The sequence below is a fragment of the Mustela putorius genome, unplaced genomic scaffold (genome assembly GCF_011764305.1).
Source record: "Mustela putorius furo isolate JIRA1106 unplaced genomic scaffold, ASM1176430v1.1 tig00003853_pilon_pilon_pilon, whole genome shotgun sequence".
Classification (NCBI taxonomy): Eukaryota; Metazoa; Chordata; class Mammalia; order Carnivora; family Mustelidae; genus Mustela; species Mustela putorius.
The window spans coordinates 25,292,070-25,312,837 of NW_025422005.1; the positions used below are offsets into that span (position 1 = coordinate 25,292,070).

General features: G+C 46.0%; 2 protein-coding genes across 5 annotated transcripts in view; one reads left to right on the forward strand and one right to left on the reverse strand.

The window, feature by feature from the left end:
• The window catches only part of CSMD2 (CUB and Sushi multiple domains 2), a 600,967-nt gene that overhangs the window by 329,459 nt on the left and 250,740 nt on the right, over window positions 1-20,768 (reverse strand). The gene's annotated exons all lie outside the window — the stretch shown is intronic.
• HMGB4 (high mobility group box 4) lies at window positions 6,187-6,923 on the forward strand. Its single transcript, XM_004740855.2, has one exon. The coding sequence runs from the start codon at window positions 6,315-6,317 to the stop codon at window positions 6,894-6,896; it is 582 nt and encodes a 193-aa protein (XP_004740912.1). The 5' UTR covers window positions 6,187-6,314; the 3' UTR covers window positions 6,897-6,923.

The following is a 20,768-nucleotide window of genomic DNA, read 5'->3' on the forward strand; positions in this document are numbered from 1 at the left end:
TGCAATACTTGGCCTTGTTCCCTGATGGCTTCCTTCTCTCCTTGGTCCTAGCCAATGGAGTTCCTAGACTCCCAGTAGCGGCAAAACACATGGACTTAAGAGTGAAACCAACTTGAGTCTGAGGCCTGGCTCTGCCACTCATTGCTGTGTGGCCCTGGAAAAATTAATCTCTCTCTCTCTCTAGGCTTTTCTGGAGATAATATACTTAAAACATTACCATCATTCTTAATTAAAATATTATGGTCACATGAGATTGAGTAATAGTTCTTGGCATGAGGTTAGTGCCAAAAAGCCTAAGTCTACTGTTTATGACCCTGCCTTTCCCACCAGTCTGCCTTCCAGGAAATTTCAGATGCCTCTCTCTACCACCACCTCCTTTCCTAAGACATATCCATCCTTCAAATGCTGCTTATAAGTGGCCATCAAAGAATCAGTGACATTGCTCCACAACTCACAGCTATTTGTTGAGATGTGTGTGCATGTGCACATGTATATGAGTGGCGAATGAGTGAATGAACTGAAAGAATCTAAGAGTGAATTAATTGGTAAGCAAACGAGTGAATTAGTGACTTAATGAGTCAGCAAGCGCATGAAGAAGAGTGTGTAAAATTGAGCAGACCACACTCCTTGGTCCCACAACTAATCTAATAAGGGGTGGCATAAATTTTTAATCTTTATTAACATAAACATGAGTTAAGAACAGCACAGGAAACATTACAGACCACCAGCTGGATGAGAAAGATACTGTATTCCTTCCCCATTTCTGCTTTAACAAATTTTTACAAATTTCGTGGCCTGAAAGAACACACTTGTCTTAAAAGTTCTGGGTGGTGGGCGGAGGGAAAGGGCAGGAGCCCAAAATGGGTATCATGGAGCCAAGATCAAGGTGTCTGCAAGGCTCTGCTCTCTGGAGCTCTAGGGTGGGATCTGCTTGCTGGCCTTGCCCAGCCTCTAGTCGTCACCTTGTTTCTTGGCTTGTGGTCTCTTTCTCAACCTTCAAAGCTGGCTATACCACATCTTCAGATCTCTGACTCTGACTCTCTGCATCTGTCACTACATCTCCATCTCAGACTTCTACACTCCTGCCTTCCTCTTACAGGGACCCAGGTGATTACAGCAGGTCCACCCACGTAACCTAGGGTAATCCTCTCATCCCAAATCCTTAACATAATCACATCTGCAAAGTTCCTTTTGCCATGGAATGTAACACAGTCATGGGTTTTGAGGTTTCAGATGTGGGTGTCCCTGTGGAGCCATTTTCTGCCTACTATGGATACTCCACTCAGAGGGCATGTGTAGGCAGATTCCCACCCCACAAGAAGAGGGGCAGGAGGGGGATGAAGGAAACATCAAAGCATTTATCAGATGCCCAAGCCAGGTACTTTTGCTCTTCTTCTTCTTGTTTGAGCACTGGGATTTATTATCATTATTACTGTTATTTTAATTTAAATTCAACAATTAACATATAATGTATTACTGGTTTCAGAGGTAGAAGTCAGGGATCCATCAGTCTTATATAATACCCTTGAGCACTGGGATTTTTGAAACATCCTCAGGTGGTTCCAGCATGCCCTGCAATTCAGGGAACACTGTGATGGAAGACATGCCAAGAGCACATGTTGCTACAGTTGAGGGTCAAATCTGCCCAGAGATTTCTGGAGGAGATGGATCAAGAGCAGGGTATCTCAACTGTGGGTACACATTACTGTCAGCGAGGGAGATTTCTGAAAGACTTTATTTTGAAATAAGAATAGAGTTGCAGGTTGCGGGGGGCGCGTGGGAGGCTCAGAAGGTTAAAGCCTCTGCCTTTGGCTCAGGTCATGAACCCAGGGTCCTGGGATCGAGGCCCACATTGGGCTTTCTGCTCAGCAGGGAGACTGCTCCCCCCCCCCCGCCTCTGCCTGCCTCTCTGCCTACTTGTGATCTCTGTCTGACTTGTGATCTCCATCGGTGAAATAAATAAATAAAATCTTTAAAAAAAAAAAACATTGCAGGTTGCAAAGACAGTACAAAAATTTCCTATAGACCCATCACCCAGCTTCCTCTAACATTAGCGTCTTATATAACCATGGTAGACGTATCCACAAGTTGACATTAGCTCAGTGGAAGACGTCATTCAGATGTCCCCAGTCTTTCCACTAATGTGTTTTCTCTTGGTCCACCATCCAGTCCATCAATTCCCAGAGCCCTGAGACATTAAGTCTACTTGATTTCTAATCTGGCTCTGTTTCTCAGGCTTTCCTTGCTTTCTCAGGCCCTTGACACTTTTGAAGGGTACTAGTCAAATGTTTTGTAGAATACCCCTTAATTTGGGTTTGTCTAATATTTTCTCAGGATTAGACCAGGGTTATGCAATTGGGGGAAGAATATCATTATTGGTTAGGGTGGTATCTGCCAGCTTTCTCCACTGGAAAGGTATAATTTGCCCTTTTCCACACGCTATTCATTAGAAGTGAGTCCCTACGTCCAGCCCATTTGGTAAAGGGGTACTGGGTCCGTTGTTCCCATCACTGCAGTTAGTTCTATCCACGGCTTTGTTACCATGTCACTGCTCTTTACTGATAAGGTAGTAACAAGCAATACCCAGAACATAAGTAGCAAAGCTAGAATTTGAATTCATGTCTGCCCAGGCTCCCAAAGCCATGTTCTTTCCACTTCATGTTACCAACGCTAAATCAAGGGGATCTGATTGGATTTGTGTTCAAGGTGAGAGCTCCCCCCTCAGCTTGCCTACGTAGTGTTTTTCAAATCAGTCCATGGACTGTAACCCATAGTGGGTCATGAGACCAATCTGTAGGTCTGTAGGCACTTCGAATAACAAAATAGACCATAACAGAATAGAATAGAAAATACTACTTCACACACATAGTAAGTATAATTTGTTATGTTTCTGTAAACTCTGTGTTTAGAGAACTTTATCTTTAAAATAGGGATAAAAATAGTGGCCCTGCCACCACCCCCAACCCCCGCCCAAGCCCCCTGCCCAGGGGCACCTGGTGGTGCAGTTGGTTAAGTATCCAACTCTTGGTTTCAGCTTAGGGAGTTATTTCAGGGACGTGCGATCAAGGCCAGCATCAGACTCTATGCTCAGCAGAGTCTGCTTGAGACTCTCTTCTTCTGCCCCTCCCTTGCCCCATGCTGGCTCTCTCTCTAAAATAAATAAATAAATCTTAAAAAAAAAATAGCATCCCTAACACACACAGTTGTTATAAAGATTAAATGCTTTGATATAGGTAAAGTGCTTGGAATAGAGACAGGCACACACGACACATTACATCAATATTACGAAGTACAGACATGCACAAATGGGTCATGATGTAAATTGTAAATCTTATTGTAAGGCTGCAATGAACAAATTCGAAAACACTGAACTCATAGCTCTAGATTGGGATGGTAGCAGTTTACGATGTCCAGGCACCTGCCTGTTTTTGTGAAGTTACTGGGAGCACAGCCAGGCTTATCGATGTATGTATTGTCTGCGGCTACTTTGGAGCAACAATGGTAGAGTTGAGTACGTCCAATAAAAACCACAGGGCCCACAAAGCTGAAAATCTTTCTTATCTGGCTTTCCAGACCAGTGCCCCTGCCTAAAGGTCATCTTATAATATAAGGGATATTAGATGCCTCTATGGAAGCCATGTGGCCTTGTTCTGTTATTACCCTGGCAGGCACGCTTACCCCTGCAGAACATTCTAGGCTGTGAGACCACTGGGTCCTTGAGCCTGAAGAAGCTCAATAGCCTTTGACCCTGGACCTATGCCCATACTTGGATTATTTATCCACCTCCATTGCTGCTCATGGTGGAAAGCCAGACACATGGCACATCGGTCAGAGTCCCAGCAGGAACCAGATGGCCACTCAAATGAGCATAATTTGAGGAGTGTTGAATAAAGAGGCTATTTACAAAGGGAAGGGCAAGGTGTAGGAAAGCCACAAGGGACAGCAGAGTAAAAGCAGAGCTCTTACCACCTCTGGCAAGAGGAGACAAGGAAAGGGAGCAATTCCTAAACCTGGAAGGAGCCAGTCATTTAGAAAGGAAAACTTGATAGGAGCCAAGACCTTCAGTCCAGGGTCTGAGAGCCAGCTCCAGGTGACCTCTTGAGGGGGAAGCCAGGAGAATGAATGTCCTGGAATCACCTTTCTCTCCCCAATCTACTGTTGGGGTCCACAGTGACCAAACTGAAATGGAAGCCACAGGGCATGAGATCCATTGATGTGGTCCATCTGGGTCAGCCTCCCAGGGCACAGAAGATAGTGAAGAAGGTTGAAGTCTCAGCTACCAGAGCACATAGCATCGACTTAGAAAGCTAGCCATACTGACCCTCCCTAAGGTTCTCCAGACATTTCCCCCACTTCATCCCTCCAAGGTGAGATTGTGGCCCAAGCATCACAGGGTGGCCGTAGCTTTTACCTTCTACCACCTTGTCTTCCTAGACCTGCTAGGCTCTAGATGATTATCATAGAGTTATTCCTTCTGGATCTTTTCATCATGAGAAGGGTAGAACATCATGAACGGAGGCACAAATGAACTGTGGGGTTTTTGTGAGACTGAGCAGAGTCAGATTCATGTCCATAGACATTGGCCAAATTCTTTCTCACAACCCGTCCTTCCATCTTGGAAAGGAGCTATGTCCTATTGACCTTGGCAGCCTAGCTCAAATCCAACAAATAGGCGAGCCAACACCTGGCTTTGGGAGAAAGAACCAGAGTGAAAAACAACTTAGCAAGCTGAGAAATGTTCTCAGAGTAATTTGTTACCCCTGCCAGACCTCTTGGTCCCATCACTAGCCCAAGCTTCCTCGGCTGGCATCTGAGATCTTGTAGGCCTCTAAATGCAGCCACAAAACTACAGCATGCCATCTGGAGGATTCTTCCCGGCTGGTCCAAAGCACCCATTTTACAGATATGAAATCAGAGGCTCATAGGAAGGAAGGAGCTAGCATCAGTAGCCCAGCTGCCTTGTGGCTCAAATTCAAGACTGGGGACCCTCATTAGTTTCCATCTTTCTTTTACAGAAGATGGAAGTTGCAGTCAGTCTCAGAGGCTTGGGAATGGATTGGGAGCCCTGGAAATGTAGTCTAGTCTTAGGCAAGTTTCCCTGTCAGGCTTAGTCGCTGAAGATACACACCAGAGTCATTGGCCCCCGAGGCACCACTTCTAAGGACTGAGAAAGAAACACAAGCTTGAGTCAAGCAAATCAGTCCAAATTCAGACTCCCACCTGTTAGGCTATTTTACCATAACTTTTCTGCTAATGAGGCTCCATTTTGTAGTCCTATAAATTTGGCACTATCATCAACCACTGAGTTATATGAACCCTGGTCCCATACAAGCAATGCTCTCAAAGTGTCCAAAGGTCACAAGATGACCCTTTTATTGTCTTTTCTTTTTCCTTCCATTGGAAGACTAGTGGAATACGGGCAATGGCTTTCACACAAAGTCAGAAGCTGACAAGTGTGAGTGTAGCTATTAGAGCTCTGTACTCTAAGCCCGAGAGCCAATGACCCCAGAGATGAGAGCAGGGAGGCTTCTGGACGGCCAAGGATTTGACCCCATTTTCACAGCCTCAAGTGTATTGAGTAAAACCCCTCAAGGTCTTCCTCCCTCTGCCCACCCCATCCCAGTTTCTTCAGAGAAATGAAGAGTTCAGATGTATATAGCCCAAGTGCTCAGGTTTTAAATTAGACAACTTTGTCCTGACAGGAACCGAGTCATGGCTGTCATACCTCATTATTTTTAGAGTTACTACTAAACTCTTTGAACGGCATGAGCTGCCACCATTCAAGGCAAACAGAAAGACTTCACATTTTATCATGACAGCCCTAGAGCCATCCACCTCCTCACGTTCATTATATCCATCCTGACTTTGGGAGGGATCATGCAACGTCTTGACAATCTTACGGTGAGGAAGGCAGACCCCATGGCTCATTACTATATCCGAGGGACTGAAATCTCCCATAGTAGAGCAAAGCCCATGGCCTCCAGGACATCAAGGAGAAATATTCCAGGGGAAGTCGCTGCTTCCAAACCACCCCTGGGTGAACCACCATCTCACATGAGAAGCAGAAAAAAATGGACCCTCCAGTAGCCAACCAATAAGAGGAGCTGTAAGATAATGCCACAGGCTGGTGAATGATGTCACAGTCCCCTCCTCTGATGCAATAATGCCACCACCACTGAAAAGGCTGAGCTGTGACCATAGCTCTTGCAGAGGGAAAAATTCACAAGCAGGGCACCTTCTAGATTGCTCCTGGAGTGTGGAGACAGAAGTCTCTGCTGTCCAAGTTACTGAATCCAGAAAAAAAAAATGACTTTATGAACATGGGAAAAGAAATCCAGATAAGGCCCAAGGCAAATGTTTCTTCTTACATCCACTTTTTGCTGAATTACAGGAACAAGTTCAAGGAGCAGCAGCCAAATACCTACCTTGGCTTTAAAGAGTTCTCTAGAAAGTGTTCGGAAAAATGGAGGTCCATCTCAAAGCACGAAAAGGCCAAATATGAAGCTCTGGCCAAGCTCGACAAAGCCCGGTATCAGGAAGAGATGATGAATTATGTTGGCAAGAAGAAGAAGCGGAGAAAACGGGACCCCCAAGCACCCAGACGCCCCCCATCATCCTTCTTGCTCTTCTGCCAAGACCACTTTGCCCGGCTGAAGAGGGAGAATCCGAGCTGGTCAGTAGTGCAGGTGGCAAGGGCCTCAGGAAAGATGTGGTCTGCGAAAACAGATGCTGAAAAGCAGCCATATGAGCAAAGAGCAGCTCTCCTGAGAGCCAAATACCAAGAGGAATTGGAAATCTACCGCAAACAATGTAATGCCAGGAAGGGCCTCCAAGGGTCAGCTAAGAACCAGCGCAGAAGGAAAACTGACTCAGACAAAGCTGATGGATCCAATTAGAAATAAATGCCATTCAACTATTGCCCATCGCTGGTCTCCTGTGTGACATTAGTGTGGCCACTGTTGCTGCTGCCTTAAGGAAGTGAGTGGGGTGGCGGTTGAGATTGGGACTTGGAAGCTGATCCTGGGGAGGGCTGGCTTTGAGAGAAGGGCAAAGAGGTCCAAGGCAATGTGTGAGGTCAGTAGGTACGGAGCTTGGCTTGGGCAGGTAGAATGGGAGTTTCTAGTGGAAGTCACAGAGGTAGGGCACCTTGGTTGCAAGTGGTTATCGAGGACAGAGGACTGACCCTCCTCTGGGTCGGGTGCATGGATGCCAGTCCTGCCATCATCCTTACCAGCAGGGCCAGAAGGCCTAGAGTTCAGGTCAGACTCCTAATTGAGGCCCCAGCAGAGGTTGGGAAACTGGAGTTGAGGTGGGCTTTGGAGTACCTGGTTCCTCCAGTAATTACAGAACTACTCCTCCAACTGAGCCTTAGGTATCATCAGCAGGCCAGGAGGAGACCTCAGGGTTGGTTCCTGCTCTGGTGGGGATGAAAACACAGGGCTGATTTTACAAATGTGGGGATCTGACTCCGCACAAGTCCCTAAACTAGAGAAAACCCTGGTTTTGGAGGGCACCCACCCAGTTGTCTGTGGTTAGAAGCACAGCACTCATGGAGTGGACATTTACTGCCTTTATGACCACCCAGCATCCATTCCTTCTCCTCTTGTTCACAGCACCCTCCTCTGAAGTCCCCTGGTCACGCTGATTGGTTCAGTTACAGGCATGTGACCCAGGGTGTTCAGTCAGAGGGGACCACAGGACTTGTGCCGGGAGTCCTAGGGAAGAGCCCTGTCCTGAGGCTACTGTAAGCCATCTGCCTTTTTCTTGGGCCAAAATGTTAGTCCCTTGGCAACAGAGTGTAATCTTGGACTTTTCATTGAAGATGAGCCCAAATGTTTTTTTTTTCTTTTTCCTTTCTTTTTTCTTTTTTTGTCTAAGATATTTTGAGTTAGGATTTTGCCATTTAAAATGAGACTAAAGTGGTCATTTGGCACAATAGGACTTTCTGTGTCTGTGCTCTATTTTTCAGGCGACATATCATGAGCAATGCTTCATCTCAATCAATATAAGTTGGTATGAAATATTGTGAAATGGCTATTGACTTCTCGACACCAAAAAGACTGGGCCAAAAGACAAAATTGCTTTTTTGTCATTGCGTTATGCATGCAACAGACTTCCTTAATTCCACCTCCACTCCTGTTCCAGGATGGACTTAGACTTTGTCCTCTACCACTTTTTGAACTTTTACTCTCAAAACAAAAGTAAAAATACATACTTTGAAAAATCTTACAGAACTAGAGAGCCTTTAGGGAATAGAAGGTAATATAGTGGAGTGATTTAGAAGTTCAAGGTCTGGAGTCAGGCCATTTATGGAAGACTCACATATGCCAGATCCTGTGTTGGTTACTGCATAGTCTACTATGTGGTACTGCATAGTCTGTTGCATAGACTACTGTCAGGTTCCTGCCCTGAAAGAACTTTCTTTCTGGTAAGAAGGATGTGAGCATAAACTACAGCACTAAAAGGCATGATGAAAATGAAGGCAACTCAGAGTGTAGGGGGCCCTACCAAGGAGACCTTTGAAGTCTTCAGGGATGAAGCAGCTTTATCCTACTTGGCAAACTTGTACTGCTGCTGGCAAGATTCCTGTTTCCCATTCCCCATTCCCTACAGCTGTTGTTTCAACTTGGCTCTGCTTCCCCTCCATCCCAACCCCCACTCTCTCAGGAGATGCCCTCATTTTCTGTCTCATTGAGAAAACAGAGATCATCAAACATAAGCGTTCTCAGTGTTCTTGTTTCTCAACATGTCATCCACACCCATCCCTTCCTCCTGATCTCAAGTCTTAAAGGGAGCTAGAATACACTTGTTACCCCCCTTCCCCTGCCTCCCTCAGGCCCTTACTCTTCACTCTAAAGATGCAAATCCTTTAGTCCTCTAAGCTTGTGCAGGTTGGCTTGGTGCTATGATACAGATGGTTCTGATCTTAACGTTTGCAGGACCTTGGTCAAGTTCTTTCCTCTGTGTTGTCCCCTGTGCAATGGGGATGTTGCTCACCTTACAGGTTGTTTTAGTAAATAAATGATATAATACATGCAAAAGCATTTGGCATAGTCCTTGACACCTAATATGTACTGTGGCGGGCATCCTCTAGGATGGCTGTCTCATAATACCCCCTGCCAGTGTCCATACCCATGTATGTACAATCTTTTCTTAAATATGGGCAGGACCTGTGACTTGCTCTTAACCAACTGAATGGAGAAAAAAGAGACGAGCTGTGACCTCTGTGATTATGTAATGATGTATAAAACTTCATCTTGCTACTTGATTTGCTCTAGAGACTTTGCTAGCATGATGAAGAGGCCAAGCTGGGGAAACTCACATGGCAAGGAACTGTGGTAAGTCTCTAGGAGCTGAGGGTGGCCTCAGACCAACAGTCAGCAAAAAATTAAAGCTCATAGTCCAGTCCTACAACCACAAGGAACTGAGTGTTTCAGCAATCACATAAGCTGGGAAGAGGGTCCTTCCCCAGTTGAGCGTTCAGATGAGAACAGAGTCCTGGTTGACATCTTGACTGCAGCCTTGTGAGGTCTCACAGCTAAACCAAGCTATTACCAGATTCCTGACCCACAGAAACTGAGAGACAATGAATGTGTGTTGTTTTAAGCCGTTAAGTGTATAGTAATTTGTCTCATGGCAACAAATAACCAATAGAGTGCTCAATAAAAGCCAGCTTCCTTATAATTTTAGAAGAGACTGTCTTTAGCCTTATTTCTCCCTCTAGCTTCTACTTTATGTGTTTAATTTCCTTTTCTTGGTACCCTCTTGAAGGTGGAGGAGACCCCCCTCCCCATGGCGGATTAGAGCCTGACTTCTACTCCTCTGTAGAGGTTCTTGTTGAGTTGTCTTGCTTCCAGCCTGACCTGGGGTCTCTTGGTGGGCAGCAGCTGTGTGTTATACCACATTCCACTCTGAGAAGAGGGCCACCATATAGAGAGGCCCAGCACTCCTGCTGCCCTTTTCTGGTTTCTTGTGTGATTAATTATGTGAATGTGGGTGGCCAAGTCAGAGTTTTGACAACAGTCTGCATCACCCCTGCTGAAGACGAACTCCATTAACATTCCTTTATGAAAAAGTCGACAGGAGGGTGTGAATCTGCAGGCTTCTAATGACTGTAATGTAATAACAGTGAGGCAGAGGGAGGGGAAGAGGAGGAAGAGAAGGGGGAGCCAGGACTAAGACAGTGGGATAGAGAAGAAACAGGCAAGGAGTCTGGTATGGTGCCAGCACTCCAGACCCATTCAGCTGGGCTCTGTGCCCCTGTCCTCGGGAAGAGGAAGGCAGAGTCTTTGGGTCTATCACTGTCTCGATGAATGAATCACTGCACTCTGATCCTCCTCTCCTAAAGATTTTCCTATGTTCACTTATTCATTCATTTATTCATTTATTCAACAAATATTTATGTAAATCTTATGCCTGTAATATACCAAGAACTGTTCTGGTGCTAGGAATACAGCAAGGTCCCTGATCTCTTATATTCCAGGGAGTGGCAGACAGATAACAAGTCAACAAATAAATATACCAGATCATTTTTTTGATAGTGTCAAGTGCTCCAAAGACAATAAACAAGGGTAATGAGATAAACAATGACAAGTGAGGTTGAGGGCACTTTAAATCAGTGGTCAAAGATGACATTTGGGTTCAGATTTAAAGGACAAGGAACTAGGCATGCCAAGGTCTGAAGAAAGAGTTCTTTAAGCTGCAGGACAGCTAGTGCAAAGGTCCTGAGGCAGAAGTGAGCTTGGCATATTAGAGGGAGAGTAGGGAGGCCTGACTGACATGGTGTGAGATGCAGCTGGAGTGAGGCAGGTATTAGAAAGGAGTTTATTTGAAATCTAAGTGCAATGGGGAGCCACGGAGTTTTCTGCAGGAAGAGCCACATGCTTCCACTTTGACTTCTGGTTATTGGTCATTCTAGCATTTTCAGAAACTATCAGTACCAAAAGGGGATGCTAGCCCCTCCAAGGTTTGCAAGATCAAGAGATATGGCTAACAAATATCAAACCCATGACATTTTTCTTTTTTGGATGGGAAATAATCAGGAGTCTCTACTTGGTACTTGGAGAAGCTGTAAGCTGAAAATCAAATGTGGAAAGGATGAAACTTCTAGCCCTGTGATTAATTTTCCCAGGGATGGGGAAAAGGGTGGGCATGGGTGGCAGAACGTTCCATAAAGACTCTTCTTCCCAGGTTTCATATTTGCATATGAACAGCTTCCGCTGGACCAGTGGCTCTCAACCTTGAGCCTACATTAGAATTACCTCAGAGCTTGTTAGCACACAGATTGCTAGGCCCCACTCCTAGAATTTGATTCAATTTTTCTGGGAGTTAGACCTAGAATTTGCATTTCTAAAAGTTCCCAGGTGACACTGATGCTACCAGTCCAAGGCCCACAGGGGAATTCTTCTCCCTCTTATAACCCGGACATTCACTTGGAAGAGTAATAAGAAGTGAGACTTATCTGCCTAATGAGTTTGAGAAGAGGAGCTCACCATACCCTTCTTTCTCCACCCCCCACCACCTTAGCTGCAGAATGTGTTCAGGTCTGCACTTCAATTAGTTCATTGGTAATAGAGGTGACAGGCTGATCCTCATCTGTCTTTCTCCTGCACCTGCCACTGATTCCAAACCTGACAGGAATAAGCATATTTATTTATTGGGTTTGCCTCAAATCCCAACAGAGAAGTTGATCCCAGTTGCAAAACAACTGATTACCATCTGGAACCCACAACTGTGTTGGGATCTTTTTTAAAAAATATTTATGTGTTTATTTGAAAGAGACAGAGCAAGAGCAGGGGGTTTGGGGGCAGAGGGACAGGGAGAAGCAGACCCCCTGCTGGGAGGGAAGCCCCATGCAGGGCTCAGTTCTGGGACTCTGGGATCATGGCCTAAGCCAAAGGCAGACACTTAACCAACTGAGCCACCCAGGCACCTGCTGTGTTGGGATCTTATAATTGATTTTACCTTCCACGAAATCAATTGTTTGAGGATCAAAAGATCCAATTTCTGGGCTGTTAAGCTCAAGGATTTGGTCCTTGGGCAGGGCATGGTTTTTGGGTGAAATCACCAAGGCAATGACACTCTCCTGTCCTCTAATCACACTCCCCAAAATTATACTTGTCTATAGGTATGCTGGAGAATAAATGATGTGTGTATCATTGTAAATGATGTCCAGTGTGTGGGAAGTATCTTGTGAATGAGGGTTCCTGCCCTGGACTCTAAAGGATGGTTTAAAGGTGAGAACAACATATAAAAGGGCAGTTGAAGCAGGAGGAAACCTAGCCAGGAACCCAAAGGGGGACGTGTGATGTTCCAGGCTGGTTGGCCTTGATCTCTGGGTTGGTAGGATGCCATGAACATTCTCATGCGGCCATCCCCTTGTAAGTTTCCATGCACTAGCTCTCACTACCCATTGCTCCCTTTCCAATCCTTTCTCTGCTCTGGCTGCCTGATGGATGTTGTAAGACTTCCCCTTCAACAGTAAAACATTTCAGTGGTTGCCCATTGCCTGTGGGAGTCTGACGCAGCATAATCAAACCTTGCTGCCTCTGCACTGTCGCCAACACTCAGCTTCTCGAGTAGCTCCCAGAGATCCTCACCTCCTGGTATTCACACCCTTGTCTGATTCCTCCCTTTAAGTGTGGGCTGGACCTAGTGATTGACTTCTGATGAACGGAATAGGGCAAAAGTGATAAGACATCACTTCTCTGCTAGTGACTAAGCTACAAAACACAATCTCTATTGCTTGCTCAAAGCAAATGGATATGTTGAAAGTTGTCCTGTGGAGAGGCTCGTGTGGCAAGGAACTGAGGCTGGCTTGCCTGCTGGGAGGGAATCCCACAACCATGAAGTAGCTCAGAGGTTGACCACTCCTGGGCTCCCATGCACACCTTTCCTGCAGCTTTGTGACAGACCCGGATCAGCCACACCTGATTCCTGACTCACAGAGACCAGGCTGATAGATGTTGTTTTGTGCTACTATAGTTTAGGGGAATTTGTTATAAACTGAAAGAGAGAACAACACAAATTGTAGTATCAAAAGAGGCATAGTATCATGAAAAACATCTCAAATGTAAGGTGGCTTTGGAACCAGAGCATGGGTAGAGGCAGGGAATATTTTGTGAAGCTTGTTAGAAAAATCTGGACTTTGAGGGTGCTGCCAGTGAAGGCTGAAAAGACAATGAGGACACGATTTTGGAAACTGGAGAGAGGGGATCCTTGTAAAGTAGTGGCAGAAAGCTTAGCAACACTGTTGTCTACAGTTATGTGGAAAGCAAAACATATATCCACTCAGCAATCCAGCTAAGGAGATGTCCAAGCAAAGTGTCAAAGGCATGGCCAGTTTCTTCTTGCCACTTCGGTGAGAAGGGAGATAAACTGAGGGAAAGATTGTTAAAAAGGAGCAAGGGCCTGATAGTTTTGAAAACTCTCAGACCTTCAAGACAACAAAGGATGCTAAAATCAAACAGCTTTCCAGCACTGTCAGAGAAAGGTGGTCTGGAGATAAGTGAAAGTGTGACTGTCCAGCTGTTGGGTGAAATGTCAGGAATATCAAAAGAGCATAGTGTTGACCCAACAATTACACTACTAGGTATTTACCCAAAGGATACAAATGTTGTGATGCGAAGGGGCACCTGTACCCCAGTATTCATAGCAGCAATGTCTACAATAGCCAAACTATGGAAAGAGCCTAGATGTCCACTGACAGATGAATGGACAAAGAAGATGTGGTATACATATACAGTGAAATATTATACAACCATCAATGAATTGAAATCTTACCATTTGCAATGATGTGGGCACAACTAGAGGGTATTATACTAAGTGAAGTAAGTCAATCAGAGAAAGACAATGATCTTACCATTTCACTCATATGTGGCATATAAGAAATAGGACAGAAGATCATAGGGGAAGGGAGGGAAAATTGAATGGGAAGAAATCAGAGACAGAGACAAACCATGAGAGACTCTTAACTCTAGGAAACAAACTGAGGGTTGCTGGAGGGAAGATGGGTGGGGGGATGGGGTAATTGGGTGACAGGCATTATGGAGGGCACTTAATTTAATGAGCACTGGGTGTTATATGCAACTGATGAATTATTAAACCCTACATCTGAAACTAATGATGTACTATATGCTAACTAATTGAATTTAAATTAAAAAAAGAGCATAATGTCATTCAGACATAGAAGGCCCTTTAAAGAGATTAGGGTAGGTCTCACAGGTCCTCTAGATCAAAAAGCAGGGCCTCTGGGAAGCATCAGAGCATCATTCCTTGGTTGTTCTGGCAGAACCTCAAGACAGGGACAGCATGAAAAAAAGAGGTAAGTGGACTCCCCAAATTCTCAACATATGCTTTCTTCCATGAGAAAGACAAAAATGACTCAGAGGAAGGAAACAGGAGCTCAGAGTGTGGATTTGCAACTCATGGGGAATGATTGAGATTTTGAAAGTAATCAAGAAAGTTCTAATATTTTCCTGGATAGATTTCAGAATTGTTATGGACCAGAGGACTCCTTTATGCCTCACATTCCCCTCCCCATTTTTGAGTAAGAATGTCTTTAAGCATGACCCTATGCCTGTTGAATCACTGTGTGTTGGGTACGTGGTGGCAGGCAATGCTTCTCTCTCTGGTTTTATAGAACTAGAACTACAGATCCAGATCCAGAGTAGCAGTCTTCTAGAACCTGCCTTTGAGGAATGACACCCAGGAACCTTGTCCATACCTGAACATGATTTAGGTGATGATGTTCTGAACTCTGAGCTGATGCTATCATGGGATGAGACTCTGTGGGACCTGAGGAAGGGACAACTGCATTTTGCATGTGGAAGGAGGAGGAGTTGGGGACCAGAATGCAGCCAGTAATAAGGCAGCTTCAGAAATGACCCCATGATCTTCCTCTCCAGGCATTTGTGCCCTTGGTCAATCTCCTCCCCTTTGTGTGGGCTGGACCTAGTGACCTGTTTCTAACAAGTAGGATACAGCTAAAGTGGTAGGCTATCACTTTTGAGATGAGGTTATAAAGGACCAGGCCTCCTGGTCTCATCCTCTCCTTCTTAGACTTGCTCTGATGAAGTAAGCAGCCATGTTGAAAGTCACCCAATGGAAAGGCACTAAGGTGGTCTCCCTGATCAACAGCACTGGGGCACCCAATCCTTCAATCACGTGAACAAGCTTAGAAGCGACCTTCTTCCCCAAATAAGCTTTGAGAGGACTGCACCCCTGGCAGATACCTTCACTGCAGCTTTGTGAGAAACCCTAAGCTAGAGGACACAGCTAAGCCCCACCCAGATTCCTAATACACAGAACATGTGAGACAATAAACACTGCTTAAGACCTTAAGTTCTGGGGCAATTTGTTATGTACCAAAAGGTCTTTAATATTCCCACCCAGAGGCCCTGCTACATGATACCCTCGCCTTCTCCTTAGGGCCTTTTCACATGCTACACTTGGCTGGAATCCTCCTCCTTACTGTTTAGGTCTAGTAAACTTCCAGCATCCAGGAAGCCCTCTTTGACTCTCCCACCCTCCTCTGTACTCCCACAGCATATCACCATCCCACTGCAGATCACATTGTATTACCTGTTTATCTCCCGGACCTGTGGGGAAGGGCAATGACCTTGCCTTATTCATCCCAGTACCCTTAAAAATATAACACAATGCCTGAAATGCATTCAAATAATAATAGTAAACATTTATTGCATTCCTATGCCATGCTGCTACTGTTTGAGGCGATTCGGATGTAATTATTTTATTTGATAATAAACCCAATGAGGCAAGAACTTTAAACATCCCTGTTTTGCAGGCGGGGGACTGAGAATCCCTGCTAGGTGCTCAGTGCATGCTGGCTGGAATCACGACAGCCACGTTGCTCCTCTTGTCCTGTGGCTGGCAGTGGTCGGTCCCCTCCTTGCAGGAGCTCTGCAAACAGCAGTGTTGGCCCAGAAGGCCTCCTGAGCACCAAGACACATACTCTGTGCTCGACTGGTTACATCATTTTGTATTTCCAGAGAAATACCTGGATCTATCTCTTGGCACCTCCAAGAAAGGGCTTGGCTGGCATCCAGAGGATTTATTGGGCACTAGAAACCACACCTCCAGCTCTCTGCTCACAGCTGTGCCTCTGGCCCAAAGGCAGAATAAGAATTTTCCTACCCCTCACACCCTGTCATTATAAACCACGTAAATTCCTCGATACTCATGTTGAAATGAACAGATGTGGCTCTGTATTTTTAATGCATTATCTGCAATTAGCAGCAGTGGGCATGGAAGAGCTCTGCCAGCCCTGGGGCTGCCCCTTGCAGATGCAGCTGTGAGTACATTTGTGCAGAGGACTCTGGCCAGACTCCTTTGGCGAGCGGGAGAGGGAACTTCCATCTGCACAGTGTCTCCTCTGCCAGGCAATGGAAAGAGGACCGCTGAAGCCCGATCGTCATTCCACTGCCCGCCTGGCCTCCCCTCCACCCACCTTGCTGTTGAAACACTCTGAGAGGCTTTCTTCCAAGAGGGGCCCCAGCAGGCAGATGGCAGTCCCAAAAGTCATGGGTGGTAAAAGTATTCACAGGCTTGTGGTCTGTCCAAAGAGGGACATTTTTGGCAATAAATACAATGCTACTAACTAGCCTGGTACTTTCTAGGTACCAGGCCCTGTTTCTAAATGCTCTTCAGGAACCATCATATTTAATTCCAGAAGCAGTGTGGAGACACACCCCACCTAAAAAACCACAGCCAAAGACCACCAGGAATCCACCTGTATTGAGCAAACTTGGCGTTATTGGCTTGTGGCAATGAAAGAGAATGTGCACCACTGGGAACCATGGCGGGGGGGTAGGGGTGGGGGGTCTCAGTATGAGGGTGTTGGAAAGAACCTACTGAGGATTTGGGCTTTTGTTAGGTGATCTGGGGAGGGCTCAAGAAAGTGGAGCTTTGCTCTGGATTAGGTGTTGTCAAGACATCGGTGTATTTCTATGACTGGGGACTTCGTAAATGTTCTCTAGAAGGCAGGAGGAATGAAGCAAGACTAAAGTTGCAATTGCTAAAGCACCAGTTGTCACATACGTTAGCCAAGATGCAAAGGGAGGGGAGCATTTGGTCATTTTTGTGTTTTGGTAATATTCTTGCTTGTGTTGAAGTTCAGATGTGATTATGAAGTAGTCTTGTTTTTATCTTAATCCATCATGGTCATGAAGCGGCCTGTGTGATGCTGACATTTATGTTCAATGGACAACACCATGGTCTGGTGTGGGTGCCAGGCCAGTTCCCAGCAAAGGGGTAGCCTGATGATGCCAAGCCACTTTCCGGCCCTTAGGGGCTATTGCTCTCCTCCTCAGCAGGCACCGTGATTGTGCCAACTTAGAGAAATAGAGAAACTGAGGCTCAGAGAGTTGTCATAGCTAGGAAGTGGTGCTGTGATTCCAAGGTCACTGAAACTAACTTGGGTGGGTGCCAAGGGGCTCAGCAGAGGAAACTTGGTGGGGGGAGTGGGATGGTTATGGGAAGCAAGGCAGACCATGAAGGAGACTGGCCACAACAGAGAATAGAAAGAACATAGGGCTTAGAGTCAGAGATCTCCACTTTAGAAATTTATCCCTGCCCCTTACTAGCTAGGTGGTCCTAAGCAATTTATTGAACATCAGAGATTCCATTTCTTCTGCCTGTTGGGAATATAAAAATATGTTTTCCAGGGCTATTGGGAGTCTAAAATGAAAAGACACGGGATAGAGTACCTAGGCAACCCCTGGGAACAAGAGAGACCATTATGTGCTTTCCCTGTATGCCAGACACTGTTTTAAGTACCTCACATGTTTGACTCCTTTGATACAGCAACCCCATGAGGCAGATTCTATCCTAATCTATAGTTTGCAGGTGGGAAGATGGAATACAGAGAGGTTAAGCAATAGATCCAAGGTCACACAGCAATCAAGTAGCAGAACTCAGGCATTCTGGATCTAACATCCTCATTCTGCCTCCTCTCATGATAATTGTTGGATCACTGCTCCTTCCTTTCCCTGGCTGCAAGGGTTTCAAGACTCTAGTCAAATTTTGATGGCAATTTAATTCTCTGGAACTCCCCAGGTCCCAGACTTCTGCTTGTGGATGGATCAGAGCTGCTTGCTTGGCTCTGGTTCTGAACACACTCATTTCCTTTTAGAAGGTCAAAACAATCTTGGCATTACAGATGCTATAGATTCAGGTCACTGTGGTCGATAGATCAAATAAAACACAGCATTGCCTTTTGGCATTTCCGTTCCTTTTAGTAAATCCCAAAGTTGGGGAAAAACACTGGGAAATGAATAAAAACTAAAGGGGTTTGGGGAATGGCCCAATGCTGCAGCAGAAACCCTCTTGTGGCAAGACTGATAAGTGGGCAGAAGGCAAATGGCTGCCTGAGAGGAAATGGGCCAGATGTGGTGGACTCCCTGCGTCCCAGAACAGTAGAAAGCTGAACAGAACAGCACCACGGTCTGAGGGTGACTCCACACTGCCTGGTTCTAACCTGTTGAGAGGATTTATAGGTTGTGTCTCCAGTTCTGGGAGCCTGGGAGGCAGGGACTCCTGACTCTAGTGACCAAGTTCCTTCAGGCCACTTGCCATCCCCCACCCCTTCCCCTGGCTGTGTTCTGCCACCACAATGGGGCAATGGAATCCTGGACCCCCACCAACATCCTCTCTGCTCTCTCCTGCCACCCCCGATAATGGTCATCAATCTTTTTGAGGCTCATCTGTTCTTAATTATATCTCTAAATCCCAAAGCATCACAACCCTGAGCACTTGGGAAATTTAGCTTAGAGGACTCGTAATCATTAGAGTAATCCCCGGTATTTACAGAGCCTCATTCTGCAGAATGTGAAAGCCAGCCAGATAATATAATAGTGGTGGGGACACCCTGAAATGGCTTTCAAGTTCTCTTCATGGAGTGTTGGGCCCTCTGTTTTATTTTGTTTAGTTCAAGGAGGTAGATGAAAGAAATTTTCTTCATTTCTTTTTGAGAACAACCCAAGAGAAGAGGGAAAGGTTAGGCTAATGTGGAAGCCATGTCATGTTTTTAGTGCTTAGCCCATGCCCTCTTCTAATGGTTGCCCTGCTCCTCACCCACCCACTGCCGCCACCACTGGAGGGGTGGGCTCCAGCAACCATTCTTGTCCCCGTTGAGTGTGCCTCTTCTTAGTGTCAACTGACTGAATGAGGAGTTAACAGTCCATCAGCCAGCTGGACAAATCAGATCTCTTGATAGCTTGAATCAAGAGATGCAGAAAACTAGAAGTCAGTCTGACCTAACATCTGGAGGGACCATTTGGGACTGTGTGTACTGATACACAAGGAGGAAGAGGGGAAGGGACCACATAGTACTAGAGAGAGCCGTTCTTCAGCCCTCTTTGTCCTGTGCATTTGTTCAATAAACCCTCTGAATTCCTGAGCCAGGAGCCATTGCATGGGGCCGTTACTGCAGAGAGGTGAGGCACTGGAAGTAACCTAAAACTCTTGCTTTGCTTTCGCTGTCACCACATGCCTTCCCTTAGCTTGAGAGGAAGATGAGTCCTGGCACCATGGGCTCCATGTACATGTCACTTGATGGGAACACCTACACTTCCCATCTCATGGGGACAGAATAGATAGCACCACAGGTGAGTGGGAGACCAGCAAGCAGTCCTTTCCGGACACCCCCTACTGACCTTGATCGGAAGCCAACACGGGCCTCTCTGGAGTTGCTGAGGTGTGGGGCAAGGCTGCCCCTGACCTCCCAGCTTGAAGGAGAAGGGCTGAGAAAAGTCCCTACAAAGGAGTCGCTGTTATGACACAGCACAGCCCTCCAGTACACCTCATTGATCTGACAGCAGCAGCAGGAGCAGAAGGCAGCAGACACAGAGGCCCTGGGAGTACAATTCGATGAACAGCACACATTGATCCGTTTACCTGCCTGATGGCTGATGACTCTCTGTGTTTAAAAGACACCTATGGAAAGTCAGAGATGGAAGGGCACCTTAGGGAGGCCCCACGACAGCCCAGGGTTGTCACAAATGGGACAAGTAAGACTCAAAGACACTACTGAGATGTGACCTTTTCGGTTTCAATCAAAGGAGTCCAAAGCTCCCATTGTTTACTGAACAGCTTTGGGGGAGGGAGGAAGAAGGGGGGATGTTGTGCTTTGTAGCCTGATGTGTCCCACAGGGAGGAAAGCAAAGAGAATTTATATTTATGTGGAGCCTGTAGGTCTGGATCATAAGTTCTTAGACTAAAAGGAAAAGAACATTCTTACCATGGAGGTAGCAATGTGGTGTCACTAATTCAGAAGCCGCATCTCCCTGCTCCACAGGACACAGACCAGAACAATTGTAGATTTCTCTCAGCTGGAGGTTCCAAATGGAATGTGTGAGACAGTGGCTTCTGTGATGCCAGCCCTTGCCCAGCCTTTGCTTTGCCACATATTTGAGCTTAACGTGCCCTGTCTGGGTGCCAGTGAGTCTCCAGGAGGCAATTCATCACAAGCACCTTTCTCTCTCGTCAGATGGATTCTGGAAATAGTCTATTGCCCACCCCCCAAAATTCAACATGCCCTTTGGGATTTAACCTCTGCAGGCTTTGTAGTTAACCTCCATATCTAAATGTGGCCCATCTGCCTGACTGCTCTGCTCTGGTCTCTGGTCCCTATTCTTGCTCCCTTGTGGGCTGAGAGACTGGTAAGACTCTTTTTGGGCTTTGGCCAGGAGAGTAGAGCCAAAACCCTAATCTCCTGTGGTTTGGGATTTATCCTTCTCATCTTTGTCAAC